The sequence below is a fragment of the Pongo abelii genome, chromosome 10 (assembly GCF_028885655.2).
Source record: "Pongo abelii isolate AG06213 chromosome 10, NHGRI_mPonAbe1-v2.0_pri, whole genome shotgun sequence".
In the NCBI taxonomy this organism is placed as follows: domain Eukaryota; kingdom Metazoa; phylum Chordata; class Mammalia; order Primates; family Hominidae; genus Pongo; species Pongo abelii.
In genome coordinates, this window is record NC_071995.2 from 131785322 (window position 1) to 131810818 (window position 25497).

Consider the following 25497-nt stretch of genomic DNA (forward strand, 5'->3'; position numbering starts at 1 on the left):
TCTACTAAGCCCTTGAAGCACTATGGCTGACGCAACGCGATTCTTGTCATCCCAGCTGGGCGGCCCAGCTAATGCCACAGAGCGGTGGGAGCAGTCGCAGGAGACAAGAAACAAACCGCATGAGGCTGCAGAGAGCTCCCTGCACGACTGGAAAGGTCAGCAACGAGACCAGCCCAGCAGCATCCAGCACAGAACCTCCCTCCATACACTGCCTTGGGGTTTTACACCATTTCTTCTTTAATTCTTCCACAAGGCTATCGAGTAGGTGACACTACCCCATTTTATAAAGATGAGGCTCACACCTGTAATCCCAGCACTTTGGGAGGCGAGGCAGGCGGATCACCTGAGGTCAGGAGTTTGAGACTGGCCTGGCCAACATGGCAAGACCCCGTCTCTACTAAAAATACAAAAAATTAGCGGGGTGTGGTGACAAGCACCTGTAATCCCAGCTACTCGGGAGGCTGAGGCAGGAGAATCGCTTGAACTTGGTAGGCGGAGGTTGCAGTGAGCCGAGATCGCACCACTGCACTCCTGCCTGGGTGACAAGAGCAAAATTCCACCTCAAAAAAAAAAAAAAAAAAGATGAGGCTCAGAGAGGTAAGAAATTGTCCAGGGCCCCACAGCTAAAGGAGAACAGCTATCAAGGCTGCTGCATTTCTGTCCTCTGGAGATGGCTGTGCAGGCAGCGGCCATGACCTCAACAGCATGTGGTTGCTGGAGAGTTAAATGGCAACGCAGGCTGAGTGCTCAGAAAGCAAAGAAAATCCTCTCATCGCTAGGCTTCGACACGCTGTCAGGCACAAACGCACTGGCCCCCTTCCTCCTTACCCACTCTGTACCCAGCGCCATCCCTGACTGGCAATGACTGATGGCCGGGGTCCCAGGCCCGAGGCGGGGCTTGCAGGAAAAGAGCCGCAAGTGCTCACTGCACTAAGCCCCCACAGGTGGGGGATGAGGGCTGGGGGGGGTCCCCAAAGCCTTAACAAGTGGTCACTGCAGGCCATCCATGCTAAGCTCCCCCACAGGTGAGGGATGAGGGGCGGTCCCAAAGACTTCACGAGCAGTCACTGCAGGCCATCCATGAGAATGTTTAAGAGATACACACAGAGAGATAGAACATGTAAGAAAAACCACACGGGATCTATGTCTGTGTCTGTGTGTGTTCTCCTAACTCTGCATGGCCCTGGCCACAGCCTCACCTCAATGCCCTGCAGCTGTGCCGCAATGCGTCCCTTCTCCTTCATGGACCTGTGCTGAGTTTCCGTCAGCTGCTGGGACAGGGACACATTCTCGAGTTTCAGGTGCTCCAGGAGACCTGCCTGGGTCATCTGTCCAACCTTAAAAAAAAAACCCACAAGGTAAAAAGTTGCTCAATTTCAAGCAAGAAATGCAGACCAGCCTGTCCCTGGAGGCCCCAGGGTGAGGGTCACTGGCTGCCCCCTCAGTGTCTCCTACGCAAGCCCCACTACCCACCACACGTCTTCCCACCTCAAAATATGTGCTGTCTGGGCTCTGTGTGCCTGAGTGGGAGGGCGGGTGGGCCATCAGCCAGTGCTCATCATGCTGTTTGTAGCTCATCAGACTGCGGTTTGTAGCAGGACCTACCCAAAGTCCCCACTGACAAGGCATCTCTGAGCCCCTGTAGGTGAGGAGCCTTATCTTAACTGACCAAATCCAGCCAGACACACACCAGGGCCTGCCCTCAGCCAGACACCCGACAGGTGCCATTCCAGGGATGCAGCCTTTACAGCCCAGCTAGGGCCCGGCCCAGACCCCCAGGTGCTCAGGCCCACCCTGGCCAAGCGTCTCGTGAAAAAGCCCAGTACCATGGCCCTGAGGAGGACGGCGTCAGCCAAGGGAAGTAGCACTGAAAAGGAGGTGTGAGGACAGCCTGGGGCCTGCGGCTGGACCTGCCCGCGTCGCCCCTAGCTCCATGCTGCTTCCTGGAGTGCACAGTGTGAGACATGACAGAAGCCACAGGCTCCAGGACCTCAGGAGAAGGTGCACGGAGCCAGGGAAGACAGCCTTTGCTGGGACTGTGTTTTGAGACCATGAAAGCCTGGAATTCTCCTCCCTCCTGAGCGTTACTGGGAATGAAGGGATACATTTGGGACCAAAAAAATGTATTAAAAACTCTGATTAAGGAATGCTGAACCTGGGTTCCAAAGGTATTTGGAAAAAGCAGTGAGGCCCTGGCAGTGATTCATCCTGTAATCCCAGCACGCTGGGAGGCTGAGGCGGGAGGATCGCTTGAGCCCAGGAGTTCAAAACCTGTTGAGGCAACATAGCGAGACCCTGTTCTTACATAAAAGTTTTGAACGATTAGCCAGGTGTGATGGTGTTCACCTACGTCCCAGCTACTTGGGGGGCTGAGGCAGGAGGACTGTTTGAGCCCAAGAGGTCAAGGCTGCAGGGAGCTATGATGGTAACACTGAATTCCAGCAGCCTGGGTGACAGGGCAAGACCCTGTCTCCGAAAAAGAAGCAGATAGGGCTCTGGAGCCACCATTGCTTTGAAGCTTCCTCTCTTTTTGTTGTCCAGGCTATACCACCACACTTCCTGGTTGTTGGTTTTTTTTTGAGACAAAGTCTGGCTCTGTTGCCCAGGCTGAAGTGTGGAGTGCAGTGGCGCAATCTCGGCTCACTACAACCTCTGCATCCTGGATTCAAGCACGTCTCATGCCTCAGCCTCCCAAGTAGCTGGGACTACAGCCACTCACCACCACACCTGGCTAACTTTTGCATTTTTAGTAGAGATGGGGTTTCGCCATGTTAGCCAGGCTGGTCTTGAACTCCTGGCCTCAAGTGACTGGCCCACCTCCGCCTCCCGAAGTGCTGGGATTACAGGCATGAGCTACTGCACCTGGCCCAAACTATACTTCTAAAATACACCTGGCTTGGCCTACGTCTTTAAATACTACCTCATATAAATACACTGCAGCTTTAAAAAAGTGTATTAATTTGTATACTGATTTGTTTCCAAGTTATGTTGTAAGTAGAACAAATGCTTTTCCATATTGTTCTTTGGCTTAAAAAATATGTAATAGGTCGAGTGTGGTGGCTCACGCCTGTAATCCCAGCACTTTGGGAGGCTGAGGAAGGCGGATCACAAGGTCAGGAGTTCGAGACGAGCTTGGCCAATATGGTGAAACCCCGTCTCTACTAAAAACACAAAAATTAGCTGGGCAGGGTGGCGGGTGCCTGTAATTCCAGCTACTCGGGAGGCTGAGGCAGGAGAATCACTTGAACCCAGGAGACAGAGATTGCAGTGAGCCGAGATCACACCACTGTACTCCAGCCTGGGAGACAGAGCAAGACTCCATCTCACAACAAACAAAAAAGTAACACAAATTGAAGAAAACTTCTATTGTGTATATCTGTAACTCTAGATGTAAAAGGAACATTTGGTAGAATTAGTATTTCACATTCCCCTCTTGAGAAATAAAATTTTAATAAAATTATAGTATTTTATCTGGGGAAAAAAAAATTCCACAGCTAATTAAAAAAAATAACAGGCCAGGTGTGGTGGCTCACGCCTGTAATCCCAACACTTTGGGAGGCTGAGGCAGGCATCACTTGAGCCCAGGAGTTCGAGGCCAGCCTGGGCAACATGGCAAAACCCTGTCTCTACAAAAAATACAAAACTTAGCCGGGCATGGTGGCACATGCCTGTGATCTCAGCTAGTTAAGAGGCTGAGGTAGGAGAATCGCTTGTCTGAGAGGTTAAGGCTGCAGTGAGCTGAGATCGCACCACTGCTCTCCAGCTTGGGTGACGGAGTGAGACACAGTCTCGAAAAAATCCAAAAACAAAAAGACTGAGGCTGACCAAAGGTACTCTTCAGCATCTCTGAAGTCATCCCAATTAGCCTAGGTGCTGAGACTCGGATCGAGGTGCACTCGAACCATTCGCCTGTCGGTCCGGGCGTCTCCCGCACACGAAGCAGTTGCTGTGGGCCGAGGCGGAGGCCTGGACGGACACACGCTCCCACACATGTGGGACCAAGCTGGACATGGGCTGTGCCCGCTAACGAGTGGATGGGAGAGGAAAGTGTTTTCCGACAGGACGTAGAAAATGCAAGGCCTGCTGGGAAGACGTGGTCCCCGTGTATCACTGAGGGCTCAGGATGTAGAAAATGCAAGGCCTGCTGGGAAGACGTGGTCCCTGTGTATCACTGAGGGCTCAGGCAGCAGGGAAAGGCAAAGCTCCAACCAAGAAGAGAACCCCACTTCCGGGGAAGAGAACCCATGCCTGTGAGACATCACAGCAGAGTGGGGAAGCTGAGGTGGGAGGGTCCCAAGACCCAGGCAGATGGGGACTCACAGGCATGTGCCACCGTGCCCAGCAAGAGAGGCTTTGGAACTGAAAATGCTGGCAGAGGCTGCTGTGGGACTCCCATGTCAGAAGGTCATGGGGGGGCCCATGGGACACGTCCTGCATAGGACACGTCCTACATGAGACACGGGGTGGGCTAGACAGCAGGTTAAAAACAAAAACATGTCCGTGAACTCTAAAAACAGAAAAATCTTCGGAAAAAGCACTGTTCTACACCAAGATAAGAAGCGTGACCTGCCCTGGAAGGTAGATGGGGACCATACCTGGATGTGGGCCATCTCACCCTGCAGCCTGACGCGGGCCTCCTGTGCCAGGGCGAGCTGCTGCTGGTACCACTGCCGGACACTTTGCAGGGACGAGATCTCCGCCTGCGACGCCTTCAGCTTGCTGGTCAGCGTTGCCCGCTCCAGCTGCACCTGCTGAAGCTGGCTCTGCAAGGCTGTCATCTGCTGTCGCAGGTCGTGCACTGAAATGGGGCAAGCACAGCGGCTCAGGCCAGCGATGGCCAACGGTGGAGTCCGCAGCTCCGCGCGTGCAGGACACAAGGCGGGACTCTCAAGGGAGACCAAGAATGAGTCAGTTCCGGTTATTCCCCGTAGCTGACTCCGTGAAGTCGCCGTGAACACAGCATTAGTGGGCGCTGAGAGATGCTGCTCCTGGCAGAAATGCAGGGTGAGGTTCCTGCAGGCCTCTGCTCACAGCATCTTCACCAGCTCATCAACACATAAACTCTGCTTAGTGTTTCCATTTGCGACACCGATTCAATACATAGCGTTGATTCATTCACACTGAGCTCACGGCCAACAGCAACTCAGCCAACAAGCCTGAGCAAAGATTCTCTAGGAAATAACAGTGGCAGGGCATGGGGGTGAAGGGGGCATGGGGGTGAAGGGGGCATGGGGGTGCAGGGGGCACAGGGGTGCACGCCCAGGAGATCCAGACCAGCCTGGGCAACACAGCGAGATCCCCCCCACCAAAAAAAAAAAATTAGCCAGGCGGAGTGGCATGCACCTGTGGTCCCAGCCACTTGGGAGGCTGAGGCGGGCGGATCCCATGAGCCCAGGAGTTTGAGGCTGCAGTGAGCCACAACTGCACTGCTGCACTCCAGCCTGGGCAACAAAGCAACCCATCTCAAAGACAAATGAATTTTTAAAAACAAAAATAAAATTTAAAAAAATAGAAACAGGATGAATTGAAAAAAATAAACCAAAAGAAAAAAATGAAGTACATCTTCTCCATGAAATACCTCACATCCTCTCTGTGTTTAAAAACACTAGACAGTGTTGGCCGGGCACAGTGGCTCACGCCTGTAATCCCAGCACTTTGGGAGGCTGAGGCGGGCGGATCACCTGAGGTCGGGAGTTCGAGACCAGCCTGGCCAACATGGAGAAACCCTGTCTCTAATAAAAATACAAAATTAGCTGGGCGTGGTGGCAGACGCCTGTAATACCAGCTACTAGGGAGGCTGAGGCAGGAGAATCGCTTGAACCTGGGAGGCGGAGGTTGCGGTGAGCCAAGATCGCGCCATTGCACTCCAGCCTCGGCAACAAGAGTGAAACTCCGTCTCAAAAACAAAACAAAACAACGACAACAACAAAAAACACTAGACAGTGTTTGGGGCCATCTTTAACTGCAAAGTTACCCCCAAAAGCACAAACATGTAAACACGGCCCTGGAAAGAACTCCTGCCTGGGCCCGGGCTGAGCACAAAGGCAGGCAGAGCATCCTGTCCTCCTCAGCAGGCACCTAGGATGACTCACGTACTCTGCTGCTCCACACGTGTCCATGAATACTGAGTTTGGGGTTCAAACAAATTTAATCAAGTCGGCAAATTCACACTTAGGAAATCTGTGAAAATTGTCATGGACGCCGAGGCTCTGTCTTCGACCCAACGATGTCTACCAGCCATCAACAAACAGCAAGGGTATCTGTGTGGCTAATTCCAACTTAAACCCACCAGTCAGGACTGGGCGGCCTCACCAAAGTTCAGGTTGGTTTTGCCGCCCCTCGATCACTGGTCAAGTGAAGCGCGGCAACCCACAGGGCCCCAAAACTACTTTAGTGTTGAGAACTTTTTGGGTTTCATGGTTTTTCCTAAGGGATTGGGTATCACGAAATGCTCAAGGACTAAAATATTAAAGCGATTACAAGAGTATTACTGCCTCTCGGCCGGCTTTCTCTTTCCTAGTTAGAATGCAGCCTCTGTGACGCCAGCTTGTCATCTTCCTCTGTGTCATCAGATCCGAGACCCAGTCTCATAGCCTCATGGGCGGACCGGCGCACGTGGAGTCAGCCCTCACGGCAGCTGCACCAGGGCCCCCTCGCTCAGGCGATCCCAAGTCCTGAGAGATGAGCCCACCAAGCGGCCTCCCTAGGAGGACTCTGGACCCGGGTCACTCTACACCCCTCGGGCTTTGTCTTCAATCTTCCCACCCTCCTTTGCCCTCTCCTTCCCACTCCTGTTCATGCTTGCTCTGAGCAGGCCAACCAGAGTCTTCTCCGTGCCTGCTGGGCACTGGAGTGTGGGCTCTGGGACTGGCCCGGGCGGGGACTGAGGGGGCGAAAGGCGTGCTGCCAAGCCACATGGAAGCCCGCCGTGGCTTCCGCGATCCACTGCCCTACTTGTACTCTCTGGGCGAGCCCTATAGGGAGGCAGCTGGACTGACGCACTGCATTCAGGGAGAAGAGGTTGCCAGACGGACAGTCAAGGAGCTGTTCTTGGATATTTTAAATGGAATCTGCAATTCTGTGGAATAAGTGGGCAGCTCTACACTCCCAAATAACACTGGACTTTTGAGGCATGATGCGTGGAAATGATCACTGCAGATACTCCAGGGTCTAAGGTCAATCTCCAAGACCTAATTCATTCCTCTGGATGTGCACGCAAAATGTACACAATTCCACAAGTTCAACTAAAACTTGTATTTCCTTTAGAAAAACAGCCTCCTTATGTGTAATTTATAAACCAATGCAACCCTCACAGGCACAGTCACAGTCACATGCCAACAGAGCTGTCAGCACCAGGGAGGAGGGCGTAGTGGGGACCAGTCGAGGAGGGAGGAGGGAGCAGCAGGGACCAGACAGGGAGGGGGAGGGGAGGGCCAGGGCCAGCCTCACCTGTGTTGTCCTTGCTGAGCATGCTCCTCTGCATGTCCTCTACCTTGGCCATAAGCCTCTGGTACTGCTCCTCGGCCACCTGCAAGTCATTGTTGGACGACGCCAGGCTGGCATTTTTTGCCTCCAGCATGTTCTGCAGGTCGGTCATGGCTCGCTCCAGGTCCCAGCACGACTGCTTCAAGGTGTCCACCTCTGAGCTCAGCGAATCCTGCCGCTGCTGGCTGCTGTGGCTGCACTCCACCTGTGCCTGCAGCTTCGTGCTGAGGGCGGCCAGCTGGGCCTGCAGCTCAGCCTTCTCTTTAAGTGCCTGAAAAGATCCCAACAACAACAGTGACTTTCAGAAAACGAGTCACTTCCGTCCAGTGTATTAACAGGAACACAACTGGCGAGTCAGTCAGGGCCTGACAGGGGACCCCGAGACCCCCAGGTGCTCTCCCAGGGCCTGACAGGGGACCCCAAGACCCCCAGCTGCTCTCCCGGGGCCTGACAGGGGACCCTGAGACCCCCAGGTGCTCTCCCAGGGCCTGACAGGGGACCCTGGCCCGAGACCCCCAGGTGCTCTCCCAGCACAGCCATCCCAGAAAAAGGCGACTTTCCAAACAGGCCCAGGACGCACACGGAGCCTGCACTGGTTTTGGGCCCAACTGCACCTGCACAGGGCAGCGCTAGGGCAGGGCTGGGGAAGCACCCGTCTCCTGCGAGGACACTGGAAACGTGTTCAAAACACCAGACATGTACATGGGTGCACACGTATGCGCACACACACAGAATGCCAGACGTGTAGAGGGACCCGAGAGATTAAAAGCGGATTCGTATCTGGGGGGAAATGGGCAAAAAACGCAGGCAGGGAAAGGTGGCTGCCTCCTAAGTGCGGCTCCAGCCAGAGCCACGGGACACAGCACAGTCCTGAGTGGCCACGGCAGTGCTGTCAGGAGCAGCAGAGAATCACCAGAGGAAACTGCCCCACCACCTGCCCCCACGCTAAGGCCTACAGGGGCAGGGATCCAGTTCACACATCACCAAGACAACAAACACCCAAAGCAATCAAGGAACTCCACAAACTCCAGGAGACCCTAGAGCAAGGGGCAGCAACCACCACACCTGAAACAACCCTCACAATCTTGGTGTGGATGCAACCGAAGGACCAGTGATCCCAGGAGGATAAGAAGACAAAGTGCACTGACAGCAAGCCACCGTTCGAGAGAGTGGCTACACAGAGGAGGGGAAATGCATCCGACGGTGGGAGGCTCATATTGTAACACTGGAGAAGTGACGACCATACAACCAGAATTAGCCTCAAAACAGCCGAAATCACCTCTTCTGTAGACACAGCTTTAGGTGTCACAAACTGGTTGGTTTGTGTCCAAAGGCCATGTTGTATGAGAAAACCATCTTCGACATGAGGCGTGCATTTAGAAAGGCAAGCTCCTGGCACTGTGAGCAGCTCCGGCCCTGCTCTGCAGCCTCGCTCGCTGCAGGAGGCTCCCTCAGCTGTGTCACCTCAGGGCCTGGATGCATTCTCACGCTCCCACGCCAGAAGCGGACAGCTGAACCCCACTGAACAGATTTACTCAACTGTCGACAGAAGATAAATACCTAACTCTTCACTATGGATAAAGTACACACAACAAAATGACAAAGGAGAGCTGAAATAAGGGATGGAGAATGATATTTCTGGCACATGCTAACCAAGCGTGTGCAGCTTTCTTGGATGCAGCAAAACTAGTATCAGAAAAAGCAGAAATCACTACAAAGAAAAAAGGTTCACCATGCCAGAAAAAGCTGCAACCCACCAAGAGAATTTGACTCTTATGGACTGTGAGACACCTAACATCTAGGAAATATTCTGGTAGAGACGCAGGGAGAAACGCACCCATGCACAATGAGGCAGAAAACTCACACCTCTTTCTAAGGCTGAGAAGTATACAAAAAATGTAAAGATGCAGAACGCTTGGCTGCCACACATGCTGCGGCAGCTGATTCCCAACCACATCTGTGAAACCTCACACCCAAGAGAGGAGCCACACATGCCTTCTGACTTCGCCGCACACTAAGATGTCAGTCGAACGTCCGTTACCTGACTCGCCTCCAGTGACAAGGCTTCCAGCTGTCCTTCGAGTCGCATTTTCTCTTTTAGCACCTGCAGCATCTCCTCCTGTGTTTCTGCTGCAGAGCTCTCCAAGGACGCGCTGGGGACAAAGGCACGGGTCAGGCCTGTGCAAACCATCCTTATTTTCCTTCACACTCCTCCACATTCTCCGAATTCCACACACCCCTGCTGCTCTCTCCCAATTTTTTAAAATTAAGTAAGAGATTTAAGTAGAGAGCTAAGGCTTGCATGAATGCACGGATGAACATTCCTGCCAACAGTCGGCACCTCACGCAGTGGGAACTGTTCCGGAAACATGAGACATGCAAGCGTCGTGCAGCTTAGTGACAAGTCTATGTAAACGGGAGACTGGATATTTTAATAACACAGACCATTGCTGATCTAATTCTACTGCCTAAAAAGCAGCAGACTTGTTATGAATTAAATGTTCATGTCAAGACCAAGGATAGAATCAGGAAGAAAAGCTATGTATCGCCTGTTCCAGTGCGGAGAGCCGTGGGCCCTGGAAGCAACGTCTCAGGCCAGGCCCTCTGCCCACCCTGCCCCCTCTGTCGGCCCCACCCACCTCTGCTACCGCCCCACACGCCCCTCTGTTGGCCCCACCCACCTCCACCCGCCCCGCCCACCTCTGCTGTCCCCACCACCTGCTGCAGATGCTGTCTCTCCGACTCCGCACCTCCCCGTTGACCTCCTGCCCCTGGTCTTGGTGCTCAGCGGCTGCGGCCTGGAGGACGTCCTTAATCGAGGGGAACTGGCCCAGGGTATCCGCAGGAATCTCCTGGCCGTTGACCATATAGGGGGTGTCCTGCGTGCCCACCGTCTTCGACAGGAGGCCATAGGTCCCTCGGGTGGAGGCGCTGCTGTACGATGAGCTGTCACTGTCATTTCCATCCACCTCAGACACGCTGTCTCCAGCCAGGGAGGTGTTCTCCAGACGGTCGTCAGTGTTGGGGGACAGGCTGATCTCAGACACAACGGACGCCGCGCTGCTTCTGTTCTGCTTCAGGGAACCCTTGGTAGAATCGGGAGCCGGGACATTTCCCCCGGAATTCCCCGCATTTGAATCTTCAGTTCTGTAATCGGCCAGAGACCGGATTTTGCTTGATTTGGAACTTTTTTTCTCCCTAGGATGTGCTGGAAGCCCCAGGCTGCCCACCTTAGGCCCCCGAGGGACACTGGTGCGCAGGAAGGAATATTCTTTTGTCATAGCCAGGGTACTGGCCCTTGGTAAGTTTTCTGGGTTTAACATGAGCTCAGGATCAAGCGTGCTAAAAAGTCTCGTTTTGGTTGCAGGTTGACTGGACTGAGAAGAAAACAAAAGTACGACAATTACATTTAAAATCCACAAGCAGCATTCTTAAAATTGCCATTCAGAAAGGTGGCACCGATCACTACTCCCTCCGCTGACAACCAGAGAGCACCACCTCCCCAGGCCCTCACCACACAGGGTGCGGCCAGGCCTCTGATCCGTGGTGGTCTCACTGCTGCAAGGCCCCACTCTACTGACCAGCATGACCACCTCTGGTCTAAAGCACACTCTTCAGTGACCGTGACCTCAAAACGTTTAAAACACATCCCAGCAAGTACCTCCTCATCAGACTTCCTCAACAGAACTTTCCTGGCTATTGTCCAGTTTATTTTATTTTTTTGGATAAACAGAAATTTTCTTCAAGGCCGGGCGCAGTGGCTCACACCTGTAATCCCAGTACTTTGGGAGGCTGAGGCGGGCAGATCATTTGAGGTCTGGAGTTCAAGACCAGGCTGGCCAACATGTTGAAACCCCCGTCTCTACTAAAAATACAAAAAAATGAGCCACCTGTAATCTCAGCTACTTGGGAGGATGAGGCAGGAGAATCGCTTGAACCCAGGAGGCGGAGGTTGTAATGAGCCGAGATCATGCCACTGCACTCCAGCCTGGGTGACAGAGTGAGACCCTGTCTCCAAAAAACAAAAATTAAAAAAAAATTTCTTCAAAAAGGAAGAACATTCTGTTGAACTAGAACCACCTTAAATCCATAATTTCCTCCGTCTGCCCACATCCGCTTGCACGTGTGGGCAGCAAGCCACCCAGATGCCGAGGCAAGAGACCGAGGGCACGAGCTGTTCCAGTGTAACAAAATATATAAAATAAGAATAGTTATACTAGATCTAGATCATAGACATGATTATATACGAATATCATTAATCATTAGTTTGTAGCAATTACTCTTTATTCCAATATTATAATAATCCTCGCCCTATAATCATAACCTAGGAAAAGCCAGGCCATACAGAGACAGGAGCTGAGGAGACATAGTGAGGAGTGACCAGAAGACAAGAGTGCGAGCCTTCTGTTATGCCCGGACAGGGCTACCAGAGGGCTCCTGGGTCTAGCGGTGACGCCAGTGTCTGGGAAGATGCCCGTTGCCAGGCGGACCGTGGTCTAGCGGTAGCGTCAGTGTCAAAGAACAACACCCGCTACTTAGCAGAGCGGGAAAGGGAGTCTCCCTTTCCCCGGGGAAGTTTAGAGAAGACTCTACTCCTCCACCTCTTGTGGAGGGCCTGACATCAGTCAGGCACACCCGCAGTTATCCGGAGGCCTAACCACCTCCCTGTGATGCTGTGCTTCAGTGGTCACGCTCCTAGTCTGCCTTCATGTTCCATCCTGTACACCTGGCTCTGCCTTTTAGATAACAGTAGCAAAATTAGTGAAAGTACTAAAAGTCTCTGATATGCAGAAATAATGGCGTAGGCTGTCTCTCTCTCTCCCTCTCTCTCTCTCTCTGCCTCAGCTGCCAGGCAGGGGAGGGCCCCCTGTCCAGTGGACACGTGACCCACGTGACCTTACCTATCATTGGAGATGACTCACACTCTTTACCCTGCCCCTTTTGCTTTGTATCCAATAAATAACAGCGCAGCCAGACATTCGGGGCCACTACCGGTCTCCACGTCTTGGTGGTAATGGTCCCCCAGGCCCAGCTGTCTTTTATCTCTTTGTCTTGTGTCTTTATTTCTACACTCTCTCATCTCCGCACACGGGGAGAAAACCCACCGATCCTGTGGAGCTGGACCCTACATGCATGCCCCTCAACAGAGCAGCTACCCCACCCCCATCTAGAACCCAGGCCCTCTGCGGCCCTTCTAACTTACTTCTCAGTTTATCCTTTTTGTTGTTATAAATGTTATATTTCCCACTAATCTTATGACTGCTAGGATAACTCTTGATTTTTCATACTTGCGTTTTTATTTATTTATTTATTTTAAGATAGACCCAGGCTGGAGTGCAGTGGTGTGATCTTGGCTCACTGCAACCTCTGCCTCCTGGGTTCAAGTGATTCTCCTGTCTCAGCCTCCTGAGTAGCTAGGACTACAGGGGTGTGCCACCACATCCGGCTAATTTTTTGTATTTTTAGTAGAGACGGGGTTTCTCCATGTTGGCCAGGCTGGTCTCAAACTCCTGACCTCAAGCAATCCGCCCGCCCCGCCCTCCCATAGTGCTGGGATTATAGGTGTGAGAGCCACTGCACCCAGCCAGATTAAAGTATTTAAAAACATAACCTTAAAGGTATAAGAACACACTGGTGATTTTATTGATCTTCTTCTACTGAAGAGATCCTTTTGAAACATGACACAGGCTGGGTGCGGTGGTGGGTGCCTGTAGTCCCAGCTACTCAGGAGGCTGAGGCAGAGAATCACTGGAACCTGGGAGGTGGAGGTTGCAGTGAACCGAGATCGCTCCAGCCTGGGCAACAGAGTGAGATTCCGTCTCTCAAAAAAAATAAAAAAATAAATAAATAAATAAAAGTAGCCGGGCGTGGTGGCACGCGCTTTTAATCCCAGTTACTCAGGAGGCTGAGGCTGGAGAATCGCTTGAACTCGGGAGACAGAGATTGCAGTGGGCCAAGATTGCACCACTACACACCTGCTTGGGTGACAAAGCGAGATTCTGTCTCAAAATACATACATATATATATATATATATATATATATATATTTTTTTTTTTTTTTTTTTTTTAACTGCTCATTGACAATACGCCAGATCACCTAAGAGCTCTGATGGGAGATGTACAAGGAGGTGAATGTTGCTTTCCTGCCTGCGGACACAACATCCCTTCTGCAGCCCATGGATCAAGGACTACTTTTGACTTTCAAGTCTTATTACTTAAGAAATACCTTTTGTAAGGGTACAACTGCCATAGTCATAGTGATTCCTCTCATGGATCTGGGCAAAGTAAACTGAAAACCTTCTGGAAAGGACTCACCATTCTAGATGCCATTAAAAACATTCAAGATTCATGATTCATGGGTTGAGGGGGTCAAAATATTAACATTAACAGGAGTGTGGAAGAAACTGATTTCCACCCTCATAGACAACTTTGAGGGATTCAATACTTCTGTGGAGAACTTGACTGCAGATGTGGTGGAAACAGCAAGAGAACTAGTATTAGAGGTGGAGCCTGAAGACGTGATTGAATTGCTGCAATCTCAGGATAAAACTTGAATGGGTAAAATGCCATCAAATAGCACTGCATGTCACAGAGACATCTTTTGTAAGATATGGTAAACTTTAGTGCAGTTTTAAGAAATTACCACAGCCCAACCTTCAGCAACCACCACCCTGATCAGTCAGCAGCCATCAAACTTGAGGCAAGATGCTCCAACAGCAAAGAGATTACGACTTGCTGAAGGCTCAGATGATCGTTAGCACTTTTTAGTAATAAAGCATTGTCAAATTAATGTGGGTACATCATTTTTATTTAGACACAGTGCTACTGCACACTTAGTAAACTACAGTAGCGTATACACATAACTTCTTTATGCACTAGGAAACCAAAAATACTGTAGGACTTGCTTTATTGCAATGTTTACATTTTTGTGGTGGTCCAGAACTGAACCCACAGTATCTCTGAGGTCACCTGTGTTTGCTTTCTTTGCTTTTCAACTGGCAGATTTAGAAATAAAATGTGCTTGTTGCAAAAGAAGGCCCGAGCCCATGGCAGCTCAGAGAAGCCAATGGCAGGTCCCCGGGTTATGTGGGACCAACAGTTGTCTCTGGCACAGGAAGCTTTCCATGAGCTTGTTCGGGAGAGGGAGACTCACCCTCTCCTGCTGGCGCTTCACCCTGTACTGTTTGAGCTGCTCTTCCAGCCACTTCCGAGCCTGAAGTCGGACCTGCTCCTCCTTCTCCAGGGGCAGGGGAGAATCTGTAGAGCCTGCAGTGGGAAAATGGCAATTTGGAAACTCATAAAATACCAGGACGCAGAACAATCAGGCACAAGAACTTGGTCATTTTGTACTTAATTACCCATATATTTTACACCTAAACAATGCACAGCCATCTTGTTTGGAAGGACAATTTCTAGATCAAGAGAGAACTGTGAGCCCCGGACACTGACCACAGGCGGGATCTACCTCACAGGAGACACAGTGGCCAGGCACTGAGTCTGTGATCCCATGATGAGTACACCCCGCCTGGGGCATTCCCCTGGTAAAACAGGAAACAGCAGCAAGTGCCTTCTTTTTTTTTTTGAGATGGAGTCTCACTCTGTTGCCCAGGATGGAGTGCAGTGGCATGATCTCGGCTCACTGCAACCTCCGCCTCCCAGGTTCACACCATTCTCCTGCCTCAGCCTCCCAAGTAGCTGGGACTACAGGCACCTGCCACCACGCCTGGCTAATTTTTTGTATTTTTAGTAGAGACGGGGTTTCACCATGTTAGCCAGGATGGTCTCGATCTCCTGACCGCATGATCCACCCGCCTTGGCCTCCCAAAGTGGTGGGATTACAGGCGTAAGCCACTGCGCCTGGCCTTTTTTTTTTTTTGAGATGGAGTTTCATTCTTGTTGCCCAGGCTGGAGTGCAATGGTGCGATCTCGGCTCACCGCAACTTCTGCCTCCTGGGTTCAAGCGATTCTCCTGCCTCAGCCTCCTGAGTAGGTGGGATTACAGGCGTGCAACACCACGCCTGACTACTTTTGTATTTTTAGTAGAGACAGGGTTTCTCCATGTTGGTCAGGCTGGTCTCCAACTCCCGACCTGAGGTGATCCGCCCGCCTCGGCCTCTCAAAGTGCTGGGATTACGGGCGTGAGCCACTGTGCCCGGCAGCAAGTGCCTTTTAACAACAGAAAGAACTGGGTTCAAAGCTGGAGCCATGCCGAGCACTCTGAGGCAGGCTCAGCTCTCACCACGCTGTAACTTGCCCTGGCTTCACAGCAGGTTCTCGTGACCCCGTTGGGAGGAGCATGTGAAAAGCCGGTACCATGGAGTTACAGGCAGTACCCAGCCACAAGAGCTCAGCCGTCGTGGGGTCACGAGACCCCGAGTACATTTCTTTGCTCAGTTACATTTGGGGTCCGCTTTGATGCACAGCTCATCTCAGCTCCTGCAGTAACAAGTCACATTTCGATAAGGCTCTGGCGGTACTCAAATGGCTGAAGCCTGGCGCCAGGCCTCACTGCAGAGTAAATGCTGCACAGGCTCCGCCCTCCAGGGCTGGGGGCGGGTTACCTCAGTTTCCAGACAGACAAGACTCCAATCCGAGGTCACGCTCTGGGACAGGAGGTGAAAATTTACAACTTTTTAGCCAAAACCAGAATTTAAAATATCTAAAACCCAGACCTTTCATTTTGGGTGATAAAAGGGTTGCATGGTATGTGCCAACGTGTTATAGTTACAAACCCAGGGCTCCACTTCTCAGGGCTGAGTGTGTGGCCTCGTCCTTCCTAAGCCATCAGCAGACATGGCCCGACGGCCTGGGTGCCGACCAGAGTAGGAAAGCGTAATCACACAGCAACGCTTTACCCATGGCACCCTCCTTACACATGGATGCTGAAATGAGCAGCTACTGTCCTAAATAATCCCTAACATCTGAGCAGTCACCAAGAATTTCACTGTAAATGTACCATTGTTAGTTTATACATTTGATCACTGAAAAGATCTCTAGTCCTTTTCACAAGGCAAAGTGGTCCAGATGGCTAGACCGTAAGTGGCAAATTCAGGCCTATGGCCACCAGGCAGATATTTATATAAGTCGGCAAAACAAGCAGGGTTTCAACCGAACACTGATGCAGGAGATAGGCTCAGGGCCAGGCGCCAGCAGGAACAGGTGACCAGGGGCATCCCGCAAAGGTGTGCCCGCAGACCCAGCACTGCTGCCACAGGCACCTGGGCCAGAGCTCACACATCTGTAACTTCAGCACCCCAAAAGTAAATAAACTAAGTTGAAAAAAAATCAGGAATCTAGACTTTTTTACATGCTACTTCTCAACTTAAATGCTGGCAGCGAGTTTTCAGAATTGTTTCAAATAAACACATGTGAAATGCAGTTTGATTTCAGTTAATGTGGGAGTTTTTTTTTGTTGTTGTTATTTAGTTTTAAGAAAGTTTTAAAAATATACTGCAGGCCAGGCACAGTGGCTCACGCCTATAACCCCAGCATTTTGGGTGGCCGAGGTATGACGATCACTTGAGCCCAGGAGTTCAAGACCAGCCTGGGAAACATGGTGAGACCCCGTTTCTATAAAAAAAAAAAAAAATTAAAATTAGCCAGGTAAGGTGGCATGCACCTGTGGTCCCAGCTACTTGACGGCAGAGGCAGGAAGATCCCTTGAACCTGGGAGGCAGAGGCTACAGTGAGCTCTGACTGCCACTGGACTGCAGCCTGGGCGACAGAGCAAGATCTTGACTCTAATTAAAAAACAAAACAGGCCGGGCGCGGTGGCTCATGCCTGCAATCCCGACACTTTGGGAGGCCGAGGGGGGAGGATCATGAGGTCAGGAGATCAAGACCATCTTGGCTAACACAGTGAAACCCTGTCTCTACTAAAAATACAAAAAATTAGCCAGCTCTGGTGGCGGGCGCCTGTAGTCCCAGCTACTCGGGAGGCTGAGGCAGGCGAATGGCATGAACCCAGGAGGCGGAGCTTGCAGTGAGCCGAGATAGCGCCACTGCAGTCCAGCCTGGGCGAAAGAGCAAGACTCTGTCTCAAAAAAAAAAAACAACAGACTGGATGCCCACGGACTGCTTACCAAGCACCTGGGTGACACAGGACATGCAGGCTGGCCTTTAATGCAAAAGCGTCAGCACTGCTGCCAGTCAGACCGTAGCAGAGCCTTGACTCCACCTGCATCTTCACTCTCTAACTTGAAGCTCTCCTTGCTAAACACACGGCCCCACGTGGGACTCGGATGGCACATAGCAGGCACAGGCACACAACGGCTCAGACAGCGAGTGCGCAGGGCACCTGCTCCCAAGGGGCTGAGCGACGCGGACGTGGAGGGTGGGAAAAGTGGGGTAACGGATGCTTACACAGTTGCGTTTCTTGCATAGGAAGACTGAGTCTGAGAGACTGCAAAGCTTCTTTTCTAACACTGCCCTCAGCACTAGTTCCCTGAGACTTCCTTAGGTTGTCATGGAAACCAGCCACACCTGGAGAGGCATCAGGGCCCACTGGGCTTGTGGTGGGATTGAGAGACGACGGAGGGTCTGGGAAGGGTGGCGTTGGCCCGTTCTGACAGAGGCCTCCCTGGCCAGGTCCATCCGGGCTTTCTCCTTCCGTGGAAGCTCTGTTTACCTCGGCACCTGGAAAGACAGAGCAGGCTGGACCACCATGGCTTTACCAACAAGGTGACGTCACTTTTCAGACACGCAGCTGGAGTAGGAGAGAAGAGGATCCAGACCATGAGCACAGCACTTTCTCATCCCACAAAGACTTCACTCTGAGAGGAGCAGCCCACGGGCCCCGTCCCACAGGTGGGGTGGCCAGGATAAGGCCCACAGCCCCTCTGGTGTCCACGTCCTCCCTGTAAGGTGAACCCGCCCTCCCCACCACCACACTCTGACGTGAACCCGCCCTCCCCACCTCCACGCTCTAAGGTGAACCCGCCCTCCACACCTCCACGCTCTAAGGTGAACCCGCCCTCCACACCTCCATGCTCTAAGGTGAACTCACCCTCCACACCTCCACACTCTTGGCTGTAGAGTTTATGTAGTAACGACAGTAACATTTCCTCTTCTTTTTTTTTGAGACGGAGTCTCACTCTGCTGCCCAGGCTGGAGCTCAGTCGCACAATCTCGGCTCATTGCAACCTCCACCCACCGGATTCAAGCGATTCTCCTGCCCCAGCCTCCAGTGCAGTCGCACAAGGTCAGCTCACTGCACGCTCCACTCACCAGACTCAAGCGATTCTCCTGCTTCAGCCTCCCAAGTAGCTGGGATTACAGGCGACCACCATCACGCCTGGCTAATTTTTGGTCTTTTTCGTAGAGATGGGGTTTCACCATGTTGGCCAGTCTGGTCTCAAACTCCTGGTCTCAAACTCCTCCCCACTCACCCGCCTCGGCCTCCCAGAGTGCTGGGATTACAAGCGTGAGCCACCGCACCCAGCCAATGTTTTCTTTCCATTTAAGTAAAACCAGTAAGAAATCTTACGAAAGTCGCCAGTTTAAAACAAGCAAAAACCACAAACACTTAAAACACAGCTGACAATCTTTCTAGCAGGCACTGGTAACAGCAGTGTTAATCAGAGTCACAGCCTCACATTTACAAAGGCTGATTTTGGAGTCATTTGAAAGCCTAAGCTTATCCTCCAAGGCGAGGACCCTAAGGCAAAGAGGTGGATGATGTCATCACACCACCCGTGAAGCAGAGACAGCCCAGAACTGTGCTTCTGCTTGACGACAGCCCGCTGGGTAAAGGTCTGGGTTGAACCGGTGACAATTCTATACCCACGTGTTACCTCAGTTCACCCACTAACATGATTACATACAAATTACCCACAACACAAACTAAAACATATCTCCTCATCAAATGGAATAGAGAGAGATTTCTTTCAATGAAGTGATTTTCAGTCTTTTCCCTGCCCCCTAACTGCTGACTGGTGGGTGGGCCAGTTCACAGTCAAAGAACCAAGACATGTGAGGGGGGAGGGAGGGTCCTCAGGGGGTCCTGGCCCTGGTTCCGGTGGCTCTCGAGGCAACACCTCTGCCTCTCACACGGGTCACATTCCTCGGATCCCACGTGCACGCAGGACAGTAAATTTGCTTTTTGCTCAAACAAATTAAAAATGGGTTTCTTGGCCATGTGCGGTGGCTCACGCCTGTCATCTCAACACTTTGGAGGCTGACCCAGGTGGATCATTTGAGGTCAGGAGTTCAAGACCAGCCTGGCCAACATGGTGAAACCCCATCTCTACTAAAAAGACAAAAATTAGCCAGGCGTGGTGGCACACGTCTATAATCCCAGCTACTTGGGAGTCTAAGGCAGAAGAATCGCTTGAACTCGGGAGGTGGAGGTTGCAGTGAGCCAAGATCGCGCCACTGCACTCCAGCCTTGGTGACAGAGCAAGACTCTCTCAAAAAAACAAAAAACAACAACAACAAAAGAGGTTGGCCAGGTGCAGTGGCTCTCACCTGTAATCCCACCACTTTGGGAGGCTGAGGTGGAAGGATAACTCGAGGCCAGGAATTCAAGACCAGCCTGGGCAACAGCAAGACTGTTTCTACAAAAAGTTTTTAAAACGAGCCAGGCAACCGGGCGCGGTGTCTCACGCCTGTAATCCCAGCACTTTGGGAGGCCAAGGCGGGGGGATCACCAGAGATTGGGAGTTGGAGACCAGCCTGATCAACATGGAAACTCCATCTCCACTAAAAATACAAAATTAGCCGGGCGTGGTGGCACATGCCTGTAATCCCAGCTACTCAGGAGGCTGAGGCAGAAGAATTGCTTGAACCCGGGAGGCGGAGGTTGCGATGAGCCGAGATCACACCATTACACTGCAGCCTGGGCAACAAGAGCAAAACTCTATCCCAAAAAAAAAAAAAAAAATCAGCCAGGCATGCTGACATGCATCTATAGTCACTGCTACCCCAGAGACCAAGGCAGGAGGATTGCTTAAGCCCAGGAGTTCATGGCTGCCGTGAGCTATGATTACACCACTGCACTTCAGCCTACTCAATGGAGCAACACCCTGACTCTAAAAACGGTAATAAAATTTTTAAAATAGAAAAAAGGGTGGAGGCTGAGATTAATCAAGCATCTTGCTCGAGGGCACATTGCTCCCGAGCAGCAGATCTAAGAGCAGGTTCCATGGCTGTGGGTCTCAGAACTCTTGGTCTTGGGCCTCTACATTGTTATCTGCCTCCCCTGATGCTGACGTAGCAAGCACCAGCAAAGCCATCCTAAGTGCTGAGTATCATTTTACAGGAATTAAACTGTGATTTCTGCTAGTAAATTAGCACATCTATAGTCTACAGTTTTAATGTATTGAACCTCCTGGCCAGGAAGAGGCATGAGAACTGAGTGAATAACTAAGTCACCCTTTCCCTCTGACACATGCATAACCCAGGGGGCTAACATAACAATGTGCTCAGTAATCCTTAGATCTCTACTGGATGACTTTTGAATCCTAGCTATTACAAATTCGGCAACTGACCAATCAAAAAAGGAGAATTCGGCCAGGCACGGTGGCTCACTCCTGTAATCCCAGCACTTTGAGGGGCTGAGGTGGGTGGATCATTTGAGATCAGGAGTTTGAGACCAGCCTGGCTAACATGGTGAAACCCCGTCTCTACTAAAAATACAAAAAATAGCTGGGCGTAGTGGCAGGTGCCTGTAGTCCCAGCTACTCGGGAGGCTGAAGCAGGAGAATTGCTTGAACCCAGGAGGCGGAGGTTGCAGTGAGCTGAGATGGTGCCACTGCACTCCAGCCTGGGCGACAGAACAGGACGCTGTCTCAAAAAAAAAAAAAAAAAAAAAAAAAAAAAAAAAGGGCTGGGCACAGAGGATCACGCCTGTTATCTCAGCATTTTGGGATGCCAAGGTGGGCGGATCACCTGAGGTTGGGAGTTCACGGCCAGCCTGACCAACATGGAAAAACCTCATCTCTACTAAAAATACAAAAAATAGCTGGGCATGGTGGCAGATGCCTGTAATCCCAGCTACTTGGGAGGCTGAGGCAGAAGAATTGCTTGAACCTGGGAGGTGGAGGTTGTGGTGAAACGAGATCTCACCATTGCACTCCAGCCTGGGCAACAAGAGCAAAACTCCATCTCAAAAAAAAAAAAAAAAAGGTAGAATTCTAGGCAGGGAACACGACAAAGACCCATAGATCCCTTCAGGGAAACACTGCTGCTGCCCCACATGTGTTTAATGGAGTTCTGTTTAGCAGGAATGCACCTCATCTAAAGGTGGCATCATTCAGTTACTAAAACATACTTTGGGCCGGGCACGGTGGCTCACGCCTGTAATCCCAGCACTTTGGGAGGCGAGGCGGGCGGATCACGAGGTCAGGAGATCGAGACCATCTTGGCTAACACGGTGAAACCCCATCTCTACTAAAAACACAAAAAATCAGCCAGGCACTGTGGCGGGTGCCTGTAATCCCAGCTACTCAGGAGGCTGAAGCAGGAGAATGGCATGAACCCAGGAGGCGGAGCTGGCAGTGAGCCGAGATCGCACCACTGCAGTCTGGCCTGGGTGAAAGAGCGAGACTCCGTCTCAAAAAAAAAACAAAAACAAAAAACATACTTTGAATTAAATGAAAAGCTCACAGTGGTCTCAACGCCACATCCTCCCTCAATGCCATGTCCTCCCTCAACACCAGGTCCTCCTGTGACCAGCACACAGAGGAACCTGACAACTTACACTGAGCTTTGTCCTGTTGGTCACGTGGCACCAGTGGATCCTGCTGGTCAGGTGGCACCAGTGGGCCCGGGGGCTTCAGGGTGGCCTCCGGGAGAGCCGAGGGGCCACTGTGGGATCTGTCCTCCTGGAGGCCATCTTGCTCGGCCGACGCGCCGTCCATGGTCAGGACGACACCAGCTGAGCTGATGCTGTGGGGCTACAAGTGAACCTTGGACAAGCTTGGTTTCTGCCATCAGCAACAGCCAAGAGCTCCTGGGAGGGGCCCTACTGTGTCTCCCATTTTCAGGAGAAGATCTAATGACTCACAAATGGCTTGATGTCAAACCAGCTAACATCATGATACCTGACAGGAGAGAAAGAGACAAAATATATTATGAAACTTGTCAGATTTCAAGTATCAATTACAAAATTAGCATTTGGTTCCCAATTTGCATACGTACAAGAAACAAATACAAACTTTTTCATTCAGCAAATAATCCTGGAGCACCCAAAACATCCTAAGTTTTGAGGCTAAAATGCTGACCCAGCCACACTGGGCCCTTTCCTGAAGGAGCTTAATGTCTGTATCGGTGCCAACTAAAGAACATTCTGCTGGGATAGCGCAGCTCTGAATCTGTGGAGTAGCTGTCACACAGGGCAATTGAGCTTTAAATGTTATTTGAAATTAATCTGGGCCAGGCGCGGTGGCTCACCCCTGTAATCCCAGCACTTTGGGAGGCCAAGGCAGGCAGATCACCTGAGGTCAGGAGTTCAAGACCAGCCTGGCCAACATGGTGAAACCCCCACCTCTACTAAAAATACAAAAATAGCCGGGTGTGGTGGTGAACACCTGTAATTCCAGCTACTCAGGAGGCTGAGGCAGGAGAGTCACTTGAAACCGGGAGGCGGAGGTTGCAGTGAGCTGAGATCGCACCACTGCACTGCAGCCTGGATGACAGAGCGAGACCCCATCTCAAAAACAATTTAAAAATTACAATACCAGACTCACAGGCCCCCCTCTCAGCCAGTGAGTGACTCTGCCCAAGGCCACGGCTCCTGCCGGCAGCCCCACCCCTTCAGGTTGGACAGCTCAGATCCAGAGAAACAAAACTTTAAAAAGCAGGTGCCATGGGATGTGGTAACTGTATACAGGGTGTACAAGGGCACCAGAAAGGCAGCTGCCTTGGAGTAGGGGCACAGAGAGGGCATCTCACAGCAGGGCCCGTTCCTGTCTTTACCTCTAGCTGGGTTAGCTCTCTCAGCCTGCCCTGCTGGGCTACATTCAGGGGAGCAAAACTTTGCCCAACATTTGGCAAGTGATTATCCACCCTGAAATGTGCTGGTGATATTATTAACTCATTTCTTTATCAACAGGTAAGACACTAGCATGAGCTTCCATTCATTCTACAGAAATGTTGCACTTATTCCTTTAAAATCAGTTTCATATTAACCTACATTATGTTCTGTGTCTAACATTTTTCATGATAAACATTACATAATCTTCGCCTCTAGCTTACAAATCCCACAAAGAAGGTATAGACAAGAAGCCCACATGGGGCCAGGCGCAGTCGCTCACGCTTGTAATCCCAGCACTTTGGGAGGCCAAGCGGGCGGATCACCTGAGGTTAGGAGTTTGAGACCAGCCTGGCTAACATGGTGAAACCCCATCTCTACTAAAAATACAAAAAACTAGCCAGGCGTGGTGGCAGGCGCCTGTAATCCCAGCTACTTGGGAGCCTGAGGCAGGAGAATCACTTGAACCTGGGAGGCGGAGGTTGCAGTGAACCAAGACCACACCATTGCACTCCAACCTGGGCAACTAGAGTGGAAACTCCATCTAAAAAAAAAAAGGGGCTGCGTGTGGTGGCTTATGCCTGTAATCCCATAACTTTGGGGGGTCAAGGTGGGTGGATCACTTGAGGTCGGAATTTCAAGACCAGCCTGGCCAACAAGGTGAAACCTCGTCTCTACTAAAAATACAAAAATTAGCCAGGCATGGCAGTGCTTGCCTGTAATCCCAGCTACTCAGGAGGCTAAGGCAGGAACATCGCTTGAACCTGGGAGACAGAGGTTGCAGTGAGCCAAAATTGTGCCACTGCACTCCAGCCTGGGAGACAAGCACAAAACTCCATCTCAAAAAACAAAAAAACAAAAAAAAAAGAGAAGCCCACGTGGCTGGTCCTCGGGAGCACGTGTGCCACTGACCCCGCAGCAGGATGTGCCTGTCTTTCTAGGGGTTTTTACTCTATCTGCCATCTAGACTGGTCACCCGTAAAAGAGGAAACCCATAGGTGGTGGGCGTAACCCAGTCCACTGACACAGCCAATGACTCACTGAAGGGCGTGCAGACCTGTGAGTATCTGCTCATAACTATAATAATCCACCATTCCTCTCTGCCACCTTACATCCTACAGGCCAGAGACAGTTATGAGTTCATAACAGTGTTGTTCAGAATATTAAAAGGTTACGTATGCTATTAGTGTAAAACTAGCATTAAGGGTTTGTAACCAGAAAGCACTGTGAATAGAAATGTGTCCTAACATTAGTAACTATAAATCCAGCATAGCTAATCAAGAAACTACTGTAAACAAAGGATTCTAGATGTCTTGACTCAGGGTGCCTGGCACAAAAAAAATATTTAAAGATTAAAGCAATGTCTGAAGCACAGAAGTGAAGGAAGTTACTGAGGCTGGTCAAAAGCTAATCCTGTGTGCAACGAATTCTCAATCTCATTTTTGTGTCTATGATCATCTAGCAACATCTTTCATCCCTGGATTTTCCGGGTGGGTGGGTGATAAATAGGCCTTTGAGCCTGGGCAAGGATCTGAGCTACACACCTGTCCTTACACACAGCACAGAACCCTCTGAAAATCACTTTCCAGGAAAAACACTGCGATCTCCACCAAGCCTGCCCCTCAGCTACAATTCCAGGCACACCCCAGGAGAGCTGGGGGTCAGCCGGCCACGCCCACCCAGGAATGGAGAAGACGCCCACCCGGGAATGGAGAAGACACCCACAAAACAAGGGGAGGAGTATCAGCAAAATGATGGCTGCTTATCACAGGCTTGCCCCTTTGACAGATGAATTACAAACTGGCAAGGAGGGCTACACGCGGTGGAATGTGGACTCGACTGCGCCACTGAATACTGGTACCCTGTACATCTGGTCCTCTTGAAAATTTTCTAGCAAAAGAAAACTTGCGTTTTGCTTTGTGATGTCTTTGCTTCTGCCTTGCGGGGGCGGGGTGATGATATGGAAATGACTGTGTGGGCCTACGCGTGCAGTCCCTCCTGGCCCCGCAGGTAAAGGAAACGACCGTGTGTGCCTACGCGTG

The 25497-nt window shown here is 51.2% G+C and overlaps 2 protein-coding genes across 4 annotated transcripts in view; both read right to left on the reverse strand.

The window, feature by feature from the left end:
- Positions 1 to 22413, reverse strand: part of GOLGA3 (golgin A3) — a 48773-nt gene extending 26360 nt beyond the window's left edge. Inside the window, exons 1-8 of one of the 3 annotated variants that reach the window (XM_024257351.2) lie at positions 22184 to 22413; positions 17968 to 18120; positions 14639 to 14751; positions 10204 to 10862; positions 9527 to 9638; positions 7450 to 7756; positions 4596 to 4798; positions 1200 to 1337 (exon numbers count right to left, since the gene is read on the reverse strand). In XM_024257351.2, coding sequence (XP_024113119.2) covers positions 1200 to 1337; positions 4596 to 4798; positions 7450 to 7756; positions 9527 to 9638; positions 10204 to 10862; positions 14639 to 14751; positions 17968 to 18120; positions 22184 to 22343 — 1845 coding nt within the window. In that variant the 5' untranslated portion in view covers positions 22344 to 22413. Of the gene's footprint in view, positions 1 to 1199; positions 1338 to 4595; positions 4799 to 7449; positions 7757 to 9526; positions 9639 to 10203; positions 10863 to 14638; positions 14752 to 17847; positions 18121 to 18490; positions 18885 to 22183 lie in introns of those variants that run through there. The other 2 variants (XM_024257350.2, XM_054528477.2) reach the window with 2 other exon arrangements.
- CHFR (checkpoint with forkhead and ring finger domains) overlaps positions 22376 to 25497 on the reverse strand; it is a 63477-nt gene continuing 60355 nt past the window's right edge. Inside the window, exon 20 of the mRNA XM_054526254.1 lies at positions 22376 to 22526. The gene's annotated coding sequence lies outside the window, so the exon portion shown is untranslated. The remainder of the gene's footprint in view (positions 22527 to 25497) is intronic.